General features: G+C 40.4%; 1 protein-coding gene across 1 annotated transcript in view; it reads right to left on the bottom strand.

Annotated features, from left to right (window-relative positions):
- Positions 1–298: 298 nt before the first annotated feature.
- LOC118766001 overlaps positions 299–21,274 on the bottom strand; it is a 22,623-nt gene continuing 1,647 nt past the window's right edge. Inside the window, exons 2-10 of the mRNA XM_036509016.1 lie at positions 16,629–16,780; positions 15,441–15,517; positions 13,989–14,108; positions 12,496–12,665; positions 11,336–11,450; positions 9,216–9,446; positions 6,756–7,253; positions 3,834–4,332; positions 299–1,097 (exon numbers count right to left, since the gene is read on the bottom strand). Of these exons, the coding sequence (XP_036364909.1) occupies positions 430–1,097; positions 3,834–4,332; positions 6,756–7,253; positions 9,216–9,446; positions 11,336–11,450; positions 12,496–12,665; positions 13,989–14,108; positions 15,441–15,517; positions 16,629–16,780 (2,530 nt within the window). The 3' untranslated portion in view covers positions 299–429. The remainder of the gene's footprint in view (positions 1,098–3,833; positions 4,333–6,755; positions 7,254–9,215; positions 9,447–11,335; positions 11,451–12,495; positions 12,666–13,988; positions 14,109–15,440; positions 15,518–16,628; positions 16,781–21,274) is intronic.

The raw sequence follows: 21,274 nt of genomic DNA, 5'->3' as shown, positions 1-21,274 counted from the left end.
AGAAAAATTCTTTGCTACCAGTGGTCTAGTGAGAAGGAAAAATTAGTCAATAGACTATATATTATTCAGAGAAAAATGTATACTGTATTCTATGAATAATATATATAGTCTGTTGACTAAATATCTATCTATATATATGTCTTTGTTATTATGTTAAACTATCGTATGTCGAAATTTGACCAAATCCGTTTGGTATCATAAGAATTAAGCCATATCTCCTGTCGTTTCGCCACAATACTTTTGGTGCCATAAGTGGAGTCTAATCTGCAGCTAGTATTTGAGCTTGATCTATGGTTTGAGGATACTACCCCCCTTCCCTCTCCTCCACCAGTCTTAGAGTTCCCTGTTACAGGTCATAGACACTAAGTTCTCCTCCGATGAAAAGATTAAAAACAAATGTGTTTGTGAGTTCATTTATTTTCTGTGTTTTTACATTAGGATACAAAACTTACTTTTGCGGGGGGCCTCATTGTCGGGGCTAGAATGTCTTACCTCAAGCATGTCGTTAACTTTATTTACAACATCAAACACTGCATTCACGGCTGCATCGATGTCACCAGCCTGAACTGCGGTTGCAGTGGTAGCTGTGATTTTAGCAATATTTCCCACAGATACTGAAGATTCCTCCACAAGGTGTTGTGCTAAAGCCATTACCATTATGCTCGCCACAAAACTAGAAGCAATCCTCACAGCTATAGAATTCTCATTCTCCTCACTCATCACTCGGCCATTCATTATTCTTCCATCAATTTCATTTTCATTCAAAACCCCAGTTTGGGTTTCATTCAGGTTCTGAAATGTTCCCTTTGAACTATCAACACCTGTACAAGAATTCTTACCATTGTCTTTTACAGACAAACCTCCACCCTCTATGTTGTTGTTTGTTCTTTGGGAACTTCTATTTCCTTCGTCTAATTTCCATTTTATTTGGAGCGTCGCTTTCTTTTTGGTCTTTGGAACTGCCACCTGAGTGGAATATCTTGCAGCTAAGTAGTTATCAACGATCAATGGACTTTCTTCACTCTGTGAGCAGATTTCTTCCTTCTTGGAGAGGATGAATTCCATCATAACAGAGATGGAACCAACAGGCTTTTGTACTAGAAACAACAAAGAAAAAGAAAGCAAAGTTCAATATTGAATCAGAACTACATCAATCTGAGAATCACAAGAAATCGGTAAATATTTCTATATTTCCACTAACAATACCCTAATATGTATTTCGGAGTTGAATTACATTTTGACACCTCATCACCACTATCATTGGCTTCTTTCAAGTTGTTCCCACCCACCCTTATATAATACAGGGTAGCCATCTATCTTCAGTATAGAAGACTTCCTGTGACTATCCCTCTATCATATTTTATCCTCTCAACTCCTGACATAAAGACACCTTCCTCAAAGCTGTAACCCTACCCGGTTGAAGGTCTTTTCTCTTTGTTTTGTGAGTTATTTGATGACATCACAAGGGCTGGTGCCATGTAAAAAGCACCCTGTACACTCTGTAAAGTGGTTGGCATTAGAAAGGGTATCTAGCCATAGAAACTATGCCAAAGCTGACACTGGCACTCAATACAATCCTATGGCACCTTGAGTCCTTCCAAACCGTCCAGTCCATACCAGCTTGAAAGATGGATGTTAAATGTTGATGGTGGCGGTGAGGAGACGTTATATTAATACAATTTACAACTTTTAACTCTTTTTTAATCTTGTCTTCCATGTTCTTGTTATTACATTTACCATTTTGATAATTGCTTTGAATTTTGGTGCAAGACGAGTAATTATTAGTGAGAAGGTGAGAGTCAATTACATTGCTCCCCACCACCACAAAGCCTGCAATTTTAGGGGAAAATGTTAATGTCCAAGGGCTCTGGTACTTGACTGATACTTCATCAAATCCAGTGTGAGGAAAGGCAATGTGGTCCTGAACAGGATTGAAGTCAGAGCGTAAACATCATCATCATCATCATTTAACATCCGATTTCCATGCTGGTATGGGTTGGATGGTTTGGCAGTAGCTGACAAGGCCAGGAGCTGTCCCTGGCTCCACTGTCTGTTTTGGGCTGGTTCCTATGACCAGATGCCCTTCCTAATGCTGACCACTTCGCAGAGTGTACAGGGTACTTTTTATGTAGCCCCAGCACTGACAGGGTCACCAAGTACCTTGCAAGACAAAAACCCTTCAACTGGGAGTGGAGGGTAGTGTTGTGGGATTGTGGCTTTCTGCCAATTGCACGATTTAAGGTATTGAGGGGACAGATATAGGTGTTTTGTTGTAGAGTAGATGCATGAATGTCCCTGCTGGAATCCAGAATTATATTTGTTTCTGACATAGACACAAGATCACAAATTTAGTCTGAAGTGGTTCGTCAATTAAATCAACTCCAGTATTAATTAACCTGATATTTTATTCTATCAACTTCGCTTCTTTTTCCCAGACTAGTTCGGGTGGGAGAGATCTATTACCTTACAGTATGATCTTATCTCTTCCATAATATCGGACGTTCTGGGATCTAACCATGCTGCTTCTTCCATTGGTCTTCTATTGAAAAGGTTGCAAGATGCAACAAAAATTTTAGAAAAATAATAAAAAAAAAAGAAAGAAGTGAAAATTTTACCAGTGAGTGTTAAATTATTAAGGCACCAAAAGAGAATGACTCTCTCCAGACACAACAGAATATGCTTCAACATACGAACTCACATAAAGAATCTTGCAAACCAAATCTCAAAATGAAATAAAATAAGCTTTAGCCAAGGTAGCAAGGTGCTGAGAAACACTGTGTTCTGCTGTCTAAAAATCAAGATAGCTGCCCAACAGCTCCACTTCATTAAAACACGCATCTCCTTCTAGATTACTTATCTCTCAATTGCACCACCAAACACATTACATGTCTTCTCTCTTACCCACATCATCATCATCGTTTAACATCCGTTTTCCATGCTGGCATGAGTTGGACGATTTGACTGAGGTCTGGGAAGCCGGGAGGCTGCACCAGGCTCCAATCTGATCTGGCAATGTTTCTACAGCCGGATGCCCTTCCTAACGCCAACCACTCCGAGAGTGTAGTGGGTGCTTTTTACGTGACACCGGCAGGGGAGCCAGTCAGGCGAGCCTGGCATTGATCACATTCGGATAGTGCTTTTTACATGCCACTGGCATGGGAGCCAATCAGGGGGGGCTGGCATTGGCCATGTTCGGATAGTGCTTAGCTGGTATCTATATTATCCAACCACTCACTCATTTCACCTGGTTCCTACCTTGTGTGTCTAAGTTGATATTTTCTCGTGTAATAAATTATATGTGTCGTAACATAGACACAGGTGCCACTGTGCAGTAAGAAGCTTGCTTCCCAACCACATGGTTCTGAGTTCCGTCCCGTTGCATGGCAGCTTGGGCAGGCATCTTCTGCTACAGCCTCAGGCCAACCAAAGCTGAACAGATTTGGTAGAAAGAAACTGAAAGAGGCCTGTCATATATATACATATATATATATGTGGGTTGGTGGGTGTTTGAGTTTGTCCTCCACCATTGCTTGACAACTGGTATTGGTGTGTTTACATCCCAGTGACTTAGTGGTTCAGCAAAGAAAACTGACAGAATAAGTACCAGGCTTAACACAAAAAATACTGCAGTTGAATCCTTCAAATGGAAATTCTTCAAGATGGTGCCCCAGCATGGCCACAGTCTAATGACTAAAACAAGTAAAAGATTAAAAAATAAAAGACCATGACAGTCCAAGACTGAAATGGAATGTCTTTGATCATAGATCTGCTGGATCCAGGTTAGCCCGGGGTTAAAGAACATTTGGACAGCATTGGAATGAACCAGAACTTACCTTCAAATGGCAAAAGATGATCAACTTTTAGAATTCTTTCTCTTTCAATAATCAAAGGTTTTTTGTGAGTCCATGCTTGTAGACAGCTTCCAGTTGAGAAGACGTGTTGGTGAGTGGAATTGGTGGCCGTCTCAATGGGTTCATAGAAATATTTACCTAATGGCACCAGGTAGGTACTATACATCAAACCATGGAAGGAGCTGAGCATGGAAATGGCTGCCAGTATAAGAGGAGCCATTTTAAGCCAGGTCATCTGGATAGCTGTGGCTTCGCTTCCTTGGAAGTCTGTGTTGATGCGACCAGTTATATGGAAGCGTTTGATGTTCCCCGATGTGTATTCTATACAAAGCATCACATCCCCAGCACGTATCAACACTCCGTGTTTCCATAAGTGTTGGTAAGTTGCCTGTTTGTGTATGGCTTGGTGACAGCAACACAACAGTCGCTGCATCAGACCCTCTGGCGGATCACCCAAGATGAAACGAAACCAGCAGCTGATCTGAAAAGGAAATTAGATCCATTGAAGGTCAATAGTTAGTTAGTTAGTTAATTTTTTGGCTCAAAAAGCAAAAAGCAAGGCCATGTAGGGGGACATGGAGTTATGTACAGGGAGGGTGTTCATGCAAAGAGTTCAGGCCATTTCTGGTCAAGAGAGACTTTGAACCGAGCGGTCGTTGGTATTTTCACTATCTCGTCCGGCAGCTTATTCCACGGATCCACAACCTGGACGGAGAAAGCTCCTCTCCTTCGATTGAGATGAAATCGTCACAGATAGAGCTTTTCGGAGTGACCCCGCAGCCGACGCTCTGGAGCAGGAGTGAAGAACCGCTTTTTCGAGAGGTAAATCTCTGGTCAGTAAGATATAAGAACAAGGCCACTGGAAGGACAATGGTCAGTAGAGATAGGAACTTGAGAAAGTGGCCAGAAAGCTAAACGGATACAGAAATAAAACAGGAGTGGCTGTGTGGTAAGTAGCTTACTTACCAACCACATGGTTACGGGTTCAGACCCACTGCGTGGCACCTTGGGCAAGTTAGGGTTAGGGTCTTCTACTATAACCTCAGGCTGACAAAAGCCTTGTGAGTGGATTTGGTTGATGGAAACTGACAGAAGCCCATCGTATATATATATGTTTGTACATCTGTGTTTGTCCCCCCAACATCGCTTGACAACCGATGCTGGTGTGTTTATGTCCCCGTAACTTAGCGGTTTGGTAAAGAGAGACTGATAAAATAAGTCCTAGGTTTACAAAGAATAAGTGTCCTAGGGTCGATTTGTTCGACTAAAGGCGGTGCTCCAGCATGGCCGCAGTCAAATGACTGAAACAAATATAAGAAAAAAAGAATGATTGGCATGGAGTCTACTTCTGGAACCTACAGTTACACTGATACCTCACTTTGTCTTTCAACTGCTACTACAATGGCCTCTGTTCTTTGTAGCTTGATGATTGTGTTCCTTCTCCACCCAGCTCACTCATCTCTCCTCCCAGCTTTCATATTATGTTCCCCTACCCACTACACTCAGCCCTTTCTTACCGAAGCATCAACCCAATGGAACCCCCCTCCAATCCTTGTTTTCTTTGCAGTTTAAGATGAAAATCAACCCCAACGATCTTTCTTTATCACAACCCCTTCTTCTAGACTAAATCATCTATATATATAAACGGCAAAATGTCTGTGTGTGTGTCCTTTATACAAATCCACAATTTTTCAGTTAGAGGGATCGCATTTTCTATGGTCATTCAAAACCGTCCAAAGGTGGCCGTGCACATCTTTACATGTCCACCCCACAAAGCCATTAAAAAATCAATAGAAGTGACTTTTTTGTGAATTTTCTATACAAAACCCAATCAAAATGCCCGAAACTTGATACGCCAATTGAATGCCAGCTAGCTGTTTGTGATTGGTCAGAGATTTGGACAGTACTTGCGTGTATGTGCGCACGCACGCAGCTGTATATGCATGCACTAGCACTATGACCCGGTGTTGCCGGGTCACAGGGCTAGTTAAATCTTAAAAAATGAGGACACAGGATAAAGACATGAGGGAGACGTAACTCTGTACCATCAACAGACTGAAGGGAGGAGACAATATTTCATACAACAGACACAGGGATCAAATCTATTTGGAGGAGTAAGGTCAGTTGACCACACCCTTTTGTACGGAGTTTGGGAAGTCAATATGGCAGACCAATACAGGAACAGAAATTTTATGAAAACTTCACTATACTTGTGTGTGTGTGTTTTAATTTAAATAGGTGAGAGAGTTGGTATGTGAAAGCACGTGGTTGGATGTATAAAAGACAAAATAGAGTGAAAAAAACTACAGAAGGCTTGTGTTATATGGTTAAATAATATATTTAAATCGTTATGTTAGAAAAATGTCATAAAATTTTGTGTATAGTAACATTGTTTTTGGAGAAATAACTGGTTTCATATTTTCTTTTAAAATTTCTCAAATTTCTTTACCTATATCATGACATGTCTTCGCTATGTTGTGAAATATGGAGTTCCAGACAGGGAAGGTAATCAGGGATTTTTTCGGTAGTCGGGAATGACTAGGTTTTATTAATTTAACATGATTTGGTTTAGAAAGAATAGAATGTTACAAGTGATTTGGTTTTGCTTTATATTTTTCTTTTATATCAATATATATATATATATATATATATCATTTAACAGCCTTGTTCCATGTTGGTATGGGTTGGATTGTTTAACAAGATCCAACAAGCCACAGAACTTCATCAAATTGCATCTGGCTGTAGAAACCATTTCAAAGAAGACATTGGAACTCTGTGGTGTTCTCTGGCTTGTCGGATCCTGTCAAATCATCCAACCCATGCCAGCGGAGAACAAGAATGTTAAATAATGATAAGGATAATGATGATGATGTGTGTGTGTGTGTGTGTGTGTAGTCTTCTTACCTGTAAATCTCCTGGGAATGGTTTTTGAGTCCAGTTGAGCTGAGGTCGAAGGTCATTGAAGCAATCAATGACCGACGCATAATAATATTTCTTGGGTGAAAGTGTTGGATATGTGGGTAGCGATAATGTTGTTAAAGATGAACAATGTAGACTGGAATGAAGCGGAAGCAACATACCCAGGCTGATAAACACCTGAAGTAGAAGCTTCACCTGACTTTCATCCAAAGTCGGGAACTCTTGCCACAAAACTGGGAACAACGTTTCAGGAATAATTCCACGGACTTGAACCGTTTCTAAGACTTCGATCAAACTCTCCACACTTGGTTTGTTTTGTTTGTCTGGCCAGAAGTGACTGGACGTTAACCGAAATTCTTGGGTTTCTTCTGCAATGTGGAATCGACATAGAAGTTTTGTGAATACAAGGGGATTCACACAAATAAAATGGTTATCAAGGTCGAGTTGGTTCCATCCACATTTCTGTAGGTCAAGAATACCTCCCTGAAGAAAGAATTAAGAAATTACAGTTGTTCAGCATCTGGAATTAAAGATCAACTGGCTCTTCGTCGGTTATGACGATGAGTGTTCCAGTTGATCCAATCAACAGAACAGCCTGCTCGTGAAATTAACAAGCAAGTGGCTGAGCGCTCCACAGCCAGGCATACACTTAATGTAGTTCTTAGGAAGATTCAGCATGACATGGAATGTAACAAGGCTGGCCCTTTGAAACACAAGTAGTACTCATTGTTGCCAGCTGAGTGGACTGGGGCAATGAGAAATAAAGTGTCTTGCTCAAGGACATAACACACTGCTGGGAATTGAACTCATGGCCTTATGACCATAAACTGAATACCCTAACCACTGTGCCATGCCTCATCACTGAAGATGAATAACATCAAAAAGAATGTACGTTTTCTTTGCAGTTGTTAACATAGAGCTGTCTAAGCATAACATGTCAGATCAATTTGACCATTCTCCTTGGACTTATAAATGTTATCTGCTCTTTTCTTTGACCAGTGCCTTGACCAAAAAAAAAAAAAAATAGAGTGTACATGCAAGATTTGAACCCTTGACTAATTTGGAAGAACAGTAACTTCAAATAAGAACTGCCGAACCCATGCTAGCATTCAAAACAGAGCCGTGGGACAGTCCCTGATCCTATGATTCAGATTTTCTGTTTCATAATGATCTAAATGGGCTTCATTCAATTTCCATTGACCAAATCCTTTGCACCTTTAGCTATACCTGCACCTTTAGGAATGCAAAAACTGGGGCTGATACATCATCATCATCATTGTTTAACATCCGTTTTTCATGCTGGCATGGGTTGGACAGATTGACTGAGGTCTGGAGAGCCAGGTGGTTGCACCAGGCTCCAGTGTGATCTGGCAATGTTTCTACAGTTGGATGCCCTTCGTAACGCCAATCACTCCAAGAGTGTAGTGGGTGCTTTTTACATGCCACCGGCATGAAGGCCAGTCAGGCTATACTGGCATCGACCACACTTGAATGGTGCTTTTTACATGCCATGCAAACTTTTCACAATCCCTCAATCAGCCACCCTAGATCAGTCGTTTTTTTGTCAACCTTGCAACAACGAAAAATAATTTGACTTTGGCAGGATTTCAGCTCAGAGCACAAAGAGTCACACAATTACCATGAAGCATTCTATCCAGTGCTCCAATAACCTGAATGAGAACAGACAAGGCCAACCCTTTCAATCCAGATATGTGCACACAGTCCCTACATGGGAACAATGCTTTGTGGCGGTCCTCAAGTGCACATGAAGGTTGCTGAACATGGCAAGAAGTTCTCACTTTCAATGTGTCGTCGAAGTTCATGAAGAGAAAAGCTGCAACGACTCACAGTTGGCTGGGAATCTTCAGTTCATGAGTCAAGACAGGTCATGTAGGTGACCAGTGCTCATCACAGACTGACTGAAATGGGCAACTCAGCAAATGGTTCCACAGGCCCTGCCTGTTCTCTGGCCAGCCTTCCCATTTTCTCACCTTTTTTCTACAGCTGTTAATCAGAACAATAGCAACAGTGGAGGCGCAATGGCCCAGTGGTTAGGGCAGCAGACTCGCTGTCATAAGAATGCAGTTTCGATTCCCAGACCGGGCATTGTGAGTGTTTATTGAGCAAAAACACCTAAGCACCATGAGGCTTCGGCAGGGGAAACCCGCTGTACTCTTTCACCACAACTTTCTCTCACTCTTTCTGCCTACTTCTGCCACAAAGCAGAGGAACCATGGTGTAACCCACCATGGTATGGTAAACTTTTAGACCCTAGAAGTTGCCACACGCATTCTTAGTAGCTTAGAGTAGGCTCGAATTAGAGATTATTCTTTGTGGCTAATGGCATGAGCCCTGATTGGAAGAAGAAGAAGAAGAAGAGACAACAGCAACAACTATAACCTCACACTTATTCCACAACAAAATAACAAAACTTAAATGTCTTACCGTTTTGTGGAGGAATGACATCAGTTTTTCAAAGAGTTTTTGGTTTGTAGTTTGTATCTTAGTGAAGAAATACTCTTGAAGAGAGGACCATGTTGCTAAAATGGTTTGTGATTCCTTCAACTCAACAATCTTGTCCCTTATAATGTCCAGCTCCTTTTGATGTTCCCACTTGGCGTCACGCATTTGGTCAATACAGTTACGGAGTAGAGCTGACTGTATGATGTCAGAACCCTGCAAAGATGAGGAGGAGGAAAGAGAAGGAATCATTGGTTGGAATGTTACTATGGTAACTGTAAAATATAAGTTTACTCCGAAATAAAGAGGAAGAAGTGTATTATTTTCATCACCATCATCATTGTCCCTATCGACTTTATCATCATCAGCGTAATCATCATCATCATTGTCATCATTATCATTATCATCATTAGTGGGGTGAACTGGCAGAATCGTTAGCATGCTGGATGAAATGATTAGCAGTATTTCGCCCATTGCTATGTTCTGAGTTCAAATTCGGCTGAGGTCAACTTCCCTTTTATACTTTTAGGGTTGATAAATTAAGTACCAGTTGAACACTGGGATCAATGTAATCGACCAGTCCCCTCCCCACAAATTTCAGGCTTTGTGCCTATAGTAGGAAAGATTATCATTATCATCATTGTCATCGTTATCAGCTGCCTATTTCCCTCTCCCCCATCCTACCCTCTCTCTCTCTCTACTTCTCTACCTCTCACTTTTTCTCCCTCTTTTCACTCTCCCTCTGCATCTCATCGTTTATACACACACACACACACACACACATATACACAGACACATATACATAGATGCAGGCATACCTACATACATACATAATTACATACATTTGTGCATACATACTTGTATGCATGCATCATCATCATCATCATCATCACCGTTTAACGTCCACTTTCCTTGCTGGCATGGGTTGGATGGTTTGACTGAGGACTGGCAAACCAGATGGCTGCACCAGGCTCCAATCCGATCTGGCAAAGTTTCTACAGCTGCATGCCCTTCCTAATGCCAACCACTCCGTGAGTGTACTGGGTAAGTCGGGGTAAGGGGGCTGGCTTTGACCACATTCGGATGGTGTTTTTACATGTCACTGGCACGGGGAGCCAGTCGGGTGGAACTGGCAATGACCCATGCATGAATGGTGCTTATTGTGTGCCACCAGCACAAGAGCCAGTCAGACATCGGCTACAACTACAATTCCCATTTGATCTGATTTTTGATTTTGATTTTACTTGACCCAATATATCTCCTCAAGCACGGTGTGTCACCCAATGATCCAAAGGTACTTTTTTAAGTGGGCTGCTTATGCAACACTGGTATAGGCTACGGCTGTGATCTCAATTTACTTGCTGAGTCTTCTCAGTCACAGCATATCTCCAGGGGTCTGCTGTGATTGAGAAGACCCAGCAAATGTATACATATACATACATATATACATACATAAACATACAACAGGCTTCATACAGTTTCTCATCATCATCATCATTTAACATCCGTTTTCCATGCTGGCATGGGTTGGACAGTTAGACTGGAGTCTGGGAAGCCAGGAGGCTGCACCAAGCTCCAATCTGGTCTGGCAGTGTTTTTACAGCTGCATGCCGTTCCTAATGCCAACCACTCTGAGTGTGTAGTGGGTGCCTTTTTACGTGTCACTGGCACAGGAGCTAGAGAGAGGCTGGCAACAACCACGATTGGTTGGTGTTTTTTACATGCCACCAGCACGAAAGCCAGTCAAGGTGGCACTGGCATCAGCCATGTTCAAATGGTGCTTTTTACGTGCCACCAGCACGAAAGCCAGTCGAGGCAGCGCTTGCATCGGCCACGTTTGGATGGTGCTTTTTACATGTCACTGGCATGGGGATCACAACTACAATTTCCATTTGATTTTGGTTTTGGTGTACTTGACTTACTAGGTTTCCTCAAGCACGGCATGTCAGCCTACGATCCAAGGTACTTTTGAGAGCTGTGCAAATGTCACTCACATGGCATTGCTTATTCTGACTTTACATCAGAGCTGAGCACAAAACTATGGATGAGAGAAGCAGACTTGTTAAACACCCACACCCATGCCTAAACAGTAAAGTCATACAAACCTGATTTGTTGAAAAATTGAGTACGTGGACTTGTTTTGGCAACTTGGGCCGAGTGTGTAGCAGTTGGGTTAACAACTTGATCTTCTCTGTGGCTTCTTCATTTGCATCAAGGGACCTAAGGAACATGAAATTGGTAAAGTTAAAAGGGATTTCATAAAATATGAAAGAGTAAACAAATGTAGCTTACTAACTGGTCCTTTGGAACACCTTAACCCTTTCGTTACTGTATTTCTATTGAGATGCCCTGTCAGGTTTCTTTCAATTGATTTTAAATATAATAAAGAATTTAGTAAAATAACTTAGTTGTCATTAAACTAGTGTTAGGAACATAAATTGTGACTAAGGTTTGGTGGAAGATTTTAATTAAAAACTTATGAAAACAAGTCATTTGTGCTACAGAGCCAGAGGTGGTTTCTGTCGGGTTGGTAACGAAAGGGTTAATAATGCAGGGACTGTTTGTAATCACAGGTAAGTAACTGACTCCTTCACAAACACAGGTAGGAAACTGACCCTTTAGCAATCATAGGTAGGTGAGTGACCCTTTAATAAACATGAGTAGATAACTGTCCCTTCTGTGATCATAGATAACAAACATAGATAGGTAACTAACCCTTAATATAAAAGTCTGGTATTCCGCTTGTTCCCTTCTCTGATTATATTCAAGATTTTAATTCTGAACTTGATCAGAGAAGGAAATAAATGGAATGCCAGGTGTTGTATATTTAATATATGTGATTGGTCAGTTTATGATATTAGTCATAACCAATTGAACTTCCTGCTTGACGATCTGGGATTTTGATCTATTCCAGCATCCATATCATCATCATCGCCGTCGTTGTTGCTGTCATCATCATCAATTAACATCCATTTGCCATGCTGGCATGGATTGTACATTTGAACAGAATTTGGCAAACCAGAGGGTTGCACCAGGCCCCAATTGTCTGTTTTGGCATGCTTTCGACTGTTGGAAGCCCTTTTTAACTCCAACCACTTTCTAGAATGTATTGGGTGCTTTTTATGAACACCAACACATAATTTATTTTAATTAATGAACCAACAATGACCAGTCACTAAATTTTACCCAAAACTGACCAGTGATGGCCACCAGTGGCTATCTTACTTAATCTGACCAATGATCAGTGTCTAAGTAGAGGTCTCACCTAATTTGTTCCATCTCCTCTTGCAGACTGTCCAGTTGGTTTTTCTCATTGTCCATTATGCTGTTCAAGAGGAATTGGAAGTATTGGTCAGGGACGGAGGTTCGAGTCCCTTTCACCTCCTCGTTTATATCACTTACAATCATTACAATTAATATACTGCTGCCAGGATTCTGAAATTAACAAAAATGTTTGAAAACAAATTATTTCATCATCATCATCATCATCATTGTTTAACGTCTGCTTTCCATGCTGGCATCGGTCGGATGGTTTGAGTGAGGACTGGCAAGCCAGTAAGCTGCACCAGGCTCCAATCTGATCTGGCAATGTTGCTACAGCTGGACGCCCTTCCTAACACCAACCACTCCGAGAGTGTAGTGGGTGCTTTTTACGTGCCACCGGCACGAGGGCCAGTCAGGCGGTTCTGGCAACGACCATGCTGAAAAGGCTACCTGCACAGGAGCCAGTCTGTCAGGAATATAGGTGCAGGGGTGAGGAGGCAGTAAGAAGTTTGCTTTCCAACCACATGGTTCTGGGTTCAGTCCCACTGCATGACACCTTGAGCAAGTTTCTTCTACTATAATATAGCCTCAGGCCAACCAGAGCCTTGTAAGTGAATTTTGGTAGATAGAAACTGAAAGAAGCCTGTTGTATATGTGTGTTTGTCCCCCACCACCACTGATTGATAGCCAGTGTTAGTGTGTTTACATCCATTTACATCCCTTGTAACTTAGCAGTTGAGCAAAAGAGAGTGATAGAATAAGTACCAGGCTTGAAAAAAAGAAGGTAAGTACTGTGGTTAACTCATTCAATTAAAAGTTCTTTGAGGCAGCACTCCAGCATGGCCACAGTCTAATGACTGAAACAGGTGACTGTCACATTCTGTTGGCACATAAACATTACTATTCAGTACTGCAACTGGTGTCAGCCATGTTGGTATCAAAAAGGTTAAGAATTGTTTCTCTATTATATATTTTGCTTTGTGTTTCTTTCAATTACTTTAAATAGAACAAAGAATTTAGTAAAATAACTTCGTTATCATTAAGCTAGTGTTAGGAACATAAATTGTGACTAAGGTTTGGTGGAAGATTTTAATTCAAAATTTATGGAAACAAGATAATTGTACTATAAAGACAGAGCCAGTTTCAACCAGCTCAGTATGAAAAGGGTTAAATTAATCATTTGTTAACCCTTTTGTTACCATATTTCTGTTGAGATGCTCTGTGTTTCTTTCAATTAATTTTAAATATAACAAAGAATTTAGTAAAATAAATTAGTTATCATTCAGCTAGTGTTAAGAACATAAATTGTGACTAAGGTTTGATGGAAGATTTTAATGCAGAATTTTTGAAAACAATACATTTGTACTACAGAACCAGAGGTGGTTTCAGAAGGGTTAATCTGAACGCTAAAGGGTTAAAGAATAATTAAGATATAATGAGAGCAGAATGAAACTAAATAAAGTGTAATTAAGGTACAATGAAAGCATTACCTACCTTACATTGGATCGTATTGATAAAGTTGACCACAGATTTACAGTTGGGCTTTGGTGAATGACAGGTGATTACATAGAGGGCAGTTGATGTGTAATAGATGGGGTGGACCTTCTGAAATACCTGTTGGGGTGGTCAGCAAAGAATAATACACCAGTGATTAAAGAACTTGAGATATATTATGCGTGTGTGTGTGTGTATATATATATATATTTAGGATCGTTTGTAGAAATATATAAATCCGGAGAGAGCAGTTAATACTATAGTGGTTTATGGGGTTGTCCTGGGTTTCTCACTCATAAGAGGTTTTACTTTATGATGTATCTTCAGACCCCCAAACACTGCTGGCCTGGGACCTCTGAGATTTTAAAGAAGTCTCAGGCCAGCAGTGTTTGGGGTCTGAAGATATGCCGTAAAGCTAAACCCCTTATGTGTGAGAAACCCACAGTCACCCCATAAACTAGCCTACCCCACTATAATATATATATATATATATATATATATATATATATAGAGAGAGAGAGAGAGAGAGAGAGAGAGAGAGAGAAAACACACATCTATATATATTTATATATGATTGTATATATGCATGTGTGTGAGTATTGGATGATGTATTGATGGATGGATGGATTAAGCCAGAGATAATGTGTAGTGAGAAAAACAGAGGGGAAGTGAGAGAGAAAAAGATATCTAGAGTCAGAGATGTGTGTGTGTGTGTTTGTATGCATAAACAATGAGATACATAAAGAGAGGGGGGAAGGAAGAGGGAGAAAGAGTGATAAGTAGAGAAATAGAGAGAGAGAGAGTAGGATGGGAGAGAGAAGTCAGTGACTATAAATATTTGTTAGAAAATTACTATTTGTAAATCTTACAACGAGAGATATTCAGCAACAGTACTTTGGAGTAAAGATTATTTGCCAACATAACATGGCAGTCCTGGTTTAGGATGAATGTTGCTGTAATTTAGCCCCAGGAGACAATGTCTCCAGCTGGCTATACAACACGATCTGTATCCTTACATTTTTTTAACAAAGGAATCTAGCACCCCCACTCAGCTCAAACAATATCTGTGTATCACGATTTCCAGGTTATTTCCCTTCATCAGCATAGAATAATTGTTCAGTTAGAGGTGGTGCTGCCAAATTCCTGTTCGAAATGTATAGTTTTCAACAGGAATTTGGCAGCACCACCTCTAGCTGAACAATTATTCTGTACTGATGAAGGGAAATAACCTGGAAATTGCGATACACAGATATTGCTTTGAGCTGAGTGGGGGTGCTAGATTCCCTTGTTCAAAAATATAAGGACACAGATTGGGTCATATAGCCAGCTGGAGATGACGTCTCCTGGGGCTAAATTACAGCAACATTTGTCCTAAACCAGGACAGCTATGTTATGTTGGAAAATAACCTTTACTCCATAAATATTTGTGTTAGAGAAACAAAAGCTACCAACCTGATTGTCTGAGAGTTCCCAAATTTCTATTTGTGAGTCTTTTAAATCTTCTGTCATATATTTTTCCACTAAATCACCTGAAAAGATATTACTCTCTAATGTTAGAAACCATGTAAAGTATTAACCAATAACTGTTTCTAACACAGGTACAGGGCCTGGAATTTGTGGTTGGGTGGGGTTTGCAGTTGGTGATATGATTTACATCACCCCTGGTTCTTGACTTCGGTCAGAATTGATCTCATGACTTTCAGACCTGAAGCAAATGCTCCAAGATATTTTTTCTGATGCTCTGGGCTTTCCACCAACTCACTGCTCTAAAAGAAATTCTTTTATTCTTTTACTTGTTTCAGTCATTTGACTGCGACCATGCTGGAGCACCGCCTTTAGTCAAACAAATCGATCCCAGGACTCATTCTTTGTAAGCCTAGTATACTTATTCTGTCAGTCTCTTTTTGCTGAACAGCTAAGTTATGGGGGACGTAAACACACCAACATTGGCTATGAAGCAATATTGGGGGAGACAAACACAGACACACAAATACGTATATATACATATATATATAGGACAGGCTTCTTTCAGTTTCCATCTTCCAAATCCACTCACAAGTGAGCACCCAGTAAACTCTATTAAGTGGTTGGCATTAAGAAGGGCATCTAGCTATAAAAACCATGCCAAAACAGACATAGAACCTGGCAGAGCCCTCTGGCTTGTCTGTTCCTGTCAAATTATCCAACCCATACCAGCATGGAAAAAGGACGTTAAATGATGATGATGATACACACACATACACATGCACACATATATATAAAGATGCCTGCATACATCAGAAATAGCAGCCAAGTCTCCCTCATATTACAACCTAATATTTAAAACCAAATGAAGGTTGTGATCATCCAGTAGTGAGGACCCCACATTGAGGCCGTGGTAACCTAGGTTTGAATCCTGGTCACGGCAGTCCAGCATATTAAAAAATATTTTTACAGGCGCTGCTCCAGCATGGCCACAACCTTGGGGCTGAAATGTACAAAAAAAACAATAAAACAGTCTTGGTTATGCTACATCTGGAATAACATGATGGGATGGTCAAGGCTGGAATGTTTCTGATCATAGGTCTGCTCATTCAGATCTGAACTAGGGCTTAACAACAACAACATTCAACAACAAAAATAACAACGTAAAGGACCTACAATTTTGTTGATTCTTGAAAGGATGCCATTGCCACAGTGTAACGCCTTCATCACCTTCGGCACCAGACTCCTGAAACTGATCCTTTAACAAAGTTTTCAGCAAGGACCTTTTGCTAGACTTTGTTGTCCCCAAGAGAAAAATCCTTGCAGTCCTACAACAGAGCAGAACATAATAGATATAATATAATACAATTCGATATTATGATATAGAGTATAATGTATCATCTAATATCTGTATAGGTCTTTAGACACATTGGATCCTTCCAAGCCAGCCAACGTATGCCAGTACTGAGAATGGATGTTAGATGATGACAAATGATGAGGAGGAGGTGGAGGATAAGATGACAAGGATGAGGATGATGATGATGATGATGATGATGATGATGATAACGATGGCAATAATGATAACGATGATATGAAAGATTGTCCATTCAAAGATCCACAGAAATGGTTTAACTTTGCTGAAATACTCATTATGTGTTTGTGCATGTGTGGCTGTGTGGTTAAGAAGCTTACTTCCTAACCATGTGGTTTTCAGTTCAGTCCTACTGCACAGCACCCTGGGGCAAATGTCTTCTACTACAGCCCCAGGTTTCCCGAAGCCTTATGAGTGAATTTGGTGAACGGAAACTGAAAGAAGCCCATCATATACATATATTTATATGTATGTGTGTGTGTGTGCATTTGCGTGTGTGTCTGTGTGTCTTCTTGTCTTGACATCAAGCGAGATTGTTCCAGTCTTCTGTGGAAAAATATGTCCGGTCAAGAGGAAGAGGAGGAGGAGAAAGAGTAGGCAAGACTCTTCATCACACTGATTGCAACCAGAAATAATTCTGTGATGACAGAAATATAATTAGTACAGGACACTTTCTAATTAAAATTATCATCATAATTAGACTTGTCGCCTTTCTCACTCATTTCTTTAGCTGTAAACCATTTTATCACGTTGCAATATGGCTCTACATTTATAACCTGATGTGTCTATATACGTGTATGTCTATATTTATAACCAGATATCTCATATCAATATATATCATTATATCTCCATTTATACCTATATTCATATTCTGGTATATTAATAAATATCACTATATCTATACGCAGATTTGTCTATGTATATTTGTTTATCCAAATATATCTTTACATTTATTTATATATGTGAAAACGTGTGTGTAGACATTGTGTGTGTGAGACAGACTAACAAATGCAGCAGCCATTTTTATTAAAGATTTACATTCAAATAAATCTATATACAATTATCTCTATATTTGTATTGATATATATCTACAGGCACAGGCGTGGCTGTGTGGTAAGTAGCTTGCTTCCCAACCACATGGTTCCAGGTTCAGTCTCACTGTATGGCACCTTGGGCAAGTGTCTTCTGCTTTAGCCTCAGGCCGACCAAAAGCCTTGTGAGTGGATTTGGTAGACAGAAACTGAAAGAAGCCCATTGTATATGTATATATATATATAAAAGATATATCTTTATATATACATATATGTATATGTCCCGACATATTTATATATATATATATATATATATATATATATATATTATATATATATATATGTAACTTAGGTAACTTAGATTGGACCTGGAAAAAGGCTTTTAGTTAATTATTTCGGGACACCATGGACCACTCAAGCAGAGAGTTGTTGGTTGAGACGTATCCAGGTGTGGGTGATTTATCTGGTATTTCCTGGAAGAATTTGTCCAGGTGCCATTCGAAAGTTCTGGGGTTTTTTTGTCTTTTTCTACTTAAATTTCTTTTGGGATAATATTGTAAAGTGCAAGACCATTTGCAGTGAAGAAATTGTGTCGCAATGTTCTTATGTGATGTGATCTTGACCTTTGAAGGGGGCATATTGCACAGGGGCCCAGTATTGGGTGAATTGTAAACATAATACTGATATCATTTGGATAATATTGGTGGAATTTTTTCCATATGGTGCAAATAATGTATTGCTCACAGCAGCATTGCAGAGAATGGACTTTCAGCTGTTTAAGTTGAGCCCAATAATCAAATCCTGTCATGCCATTTATTTATATACATCCAGACATATACATGTATATATATAGGCGCAGGAGTGGCTGTGTGGTAAGTAGCTTGCTTACCAACCACATGGTTCAGGGTTCAGTCCCACTGCATGGCACCTTGGGCAAGTGTCTTCTACTATAGCCTCGGGCCGACAAAAGCCTTGTGAGTGGATTTGGTAGACAGAAACTGAAAGAAGCCTGTTGTATATATGTATATATGTATGTGCGTTTGTGTGTCTGTGTTTGTCCCCCTAGCATTGCTTAACAACCAATGCTGGTGTGTTTACGTCCCCGTCACTTAGCGGTTCGGCAAAAGAGACCGATAGAATAAGTACTGGGCTTACAAAAGAATAAGTCCCATGGTCGATTTGCTTGACTGAAGGTGGTGCTCCGGCATGGCCGCAGTCAAATGACTGAAACAAGTAAAAGAGTAAAAGAGTATATATATGTATCTGTAATATAATATGTGACAATCATTTGGTTGCCATAATAAGACTCTGAGTTTCAGGTGTCAAGGCAGAAACCTGCTCTGCCTTGATAACTGACGAGATGCCGGAGCAGGTTTCCGCCCCAACATCCGAAACTCGGAGTCTTATTATGCCAACAAAATAATTGTCATAATTATGTTGCCTATAAATTCCTCTATTTACATAATATCGAGGTCTCTTTCATTCTTTTGTTGTCTTACCATTAGTATTAATATACAAGAGAGTGTAAGCATCTCGAGAGAAAAACTGGGCATAAGAGGCTGCCTTGGTATGGTCATGTGATGCATATGGACAAGGACAACTGCCTGAAGAAGTGCTGAACTCTAACCTTGGAGGGAACCTGTGGAAGAGGTAGACCCAGGAAAACATGGGCTGAGGTGATGGAGCATGAATTTCAAATGTTGGGCCTCATGGAGTCAATGACAAGTGACTGAGACCTTTGTCAAAATGCTGTGCTTGAGAAGACACATCAAGCCAAGGGAAATTGCAGTTGTGGCCAATGCCATGTCATGTAAAAGGCACCTGTGCCAGTGATACATAGAAGGCACCCATTTCACTCTTGGAGTGGTTGACTTTAGGAAGTGCATCCTAAAATCTTTATTACCCTGATATTATTAATTTATATATATATATAAAGAGAGAGAGAGAGAGAGAGAGAGAGAGATGGATGTGTAAAGACAAAGGCAGTGAGTTGTATCTCATCATTCTTTAATGTATGCTGTCCATGCTGGGGAAAGGGTCGGATGGTGAGTTTATGCCAGGTGTTGAGAGGCTGAAGAATGATATAGAGACAAGCACGGGTGTCCAGAGATACAAGGCTACCCCACATCATATAAGGGTCGCTGGGAGTCGCTGGGAATAAGGCAATCATGAGAGCGATGAGATGTCAGGGAATGTTTTCAGGGTACAAGAAAGGTCAGGTTTGGCAGATCACCGGTCAGGTGGGAGGAGAGGAGAGGGGTAGAAGAAGAGGGATAGAAGAATTAGGGAAAGAGGAGAGAAAAAGAAAAGGGACAGAGTGAACTGAAAGAGGAGGGAAGGTGAGAATGAAGGGAAGACCAAGAAATGTGAGAGTGGAAAGAACAAAGGGACTAAAAGAATGAAAGAATAAGGGAGTTGTACAAAATTTAGATATATATATTTATTCTCACATATAAGTGACCAAAGAATACAAAAAGAATACAAAAAATGGGACAAGAATACAACAGGTGACAACAAGACATCCAGACAGTCAGATGATACAAGAAAAAACAAGGACGGGTCATTCGGAGTTTTCTTTCCTCAGTCGAGTTCCAGATCATCTTTTGCAAGCTTAGAGCACCATTGCACATGAAAACAAGGATGGAAAAAAGCAGAGAAGTGGTACACAATACAAATGCAAACAACAGGACATATATATATATATTATATATATATATATGCCAGTGCTGGTGGCACGTAAAAAGTACCATTTGAGCATTGTCGATGTCAGTGCCACCTGACTGGCCCCCATGCTGGTGGCACATAAAGAAGCACTCACTACACTCTCAGAGTGGTTGGCGTTAGGAAAGGCATCCAGCTGTAGAAACTCTACCAGATCAGATTGGAGCCTGGTGCAGCCTCCTGGATTGCCAGTCCTCAGTCAAACCATCCAACTCATGCTTTAATGTGGTGCCCCAGCATGACCGCAATCTAACAACTGGAACAAATAAAAAATTATATTAAACATTCAGTCCAAGCCACTGCTATCTGACACTAGCGCCCTCTCTTGCCCACCCTCATCAGACTTTACAGAAGGTCATGGCTGCTGACCTTTGACAGCACCTGTTTCCTGTCAACATGGGTAGAGTAGGTTTACAAATTTTTGACATTAGCATATTGTTGGTGCAATTTTATTATAATTTTTATTTCTATTTATCTTTTTATCATTGTACTTATTTCAGTCCTTGGACTGCAGCCATGCTGGGGCACTGCCTTGAAATGTTCTCATCAAACAAACTGACCCCAATACTTTTAGATTTTTATATCTGGTACTTGTTTTATTAGTCTTTTTTGCCAGGTTGTTAAGTTACAATTAGCAAACCAACACCACTTGCCAAGTGGGAAAAAACAAATACACCGAAACACACACAAACATGTAT

This window comes from Octopus sinensis, linkage group LG1 (assembly GCF_006345805.1).
Source record: "Octopus sinensis linkage group LG1, ASM634580v1, whole genome shotgun sequence".
NCBI lineage: Eukaryota > Metazoa > Mollusca > Cephalopoda > Octopoda > Octopodidae > Octopus > Octopus sinensis.
Note: the sequence above shows the minus strand (reverse complement) of the source record. Positions and strands in the feature narration are given on the sequence as shown.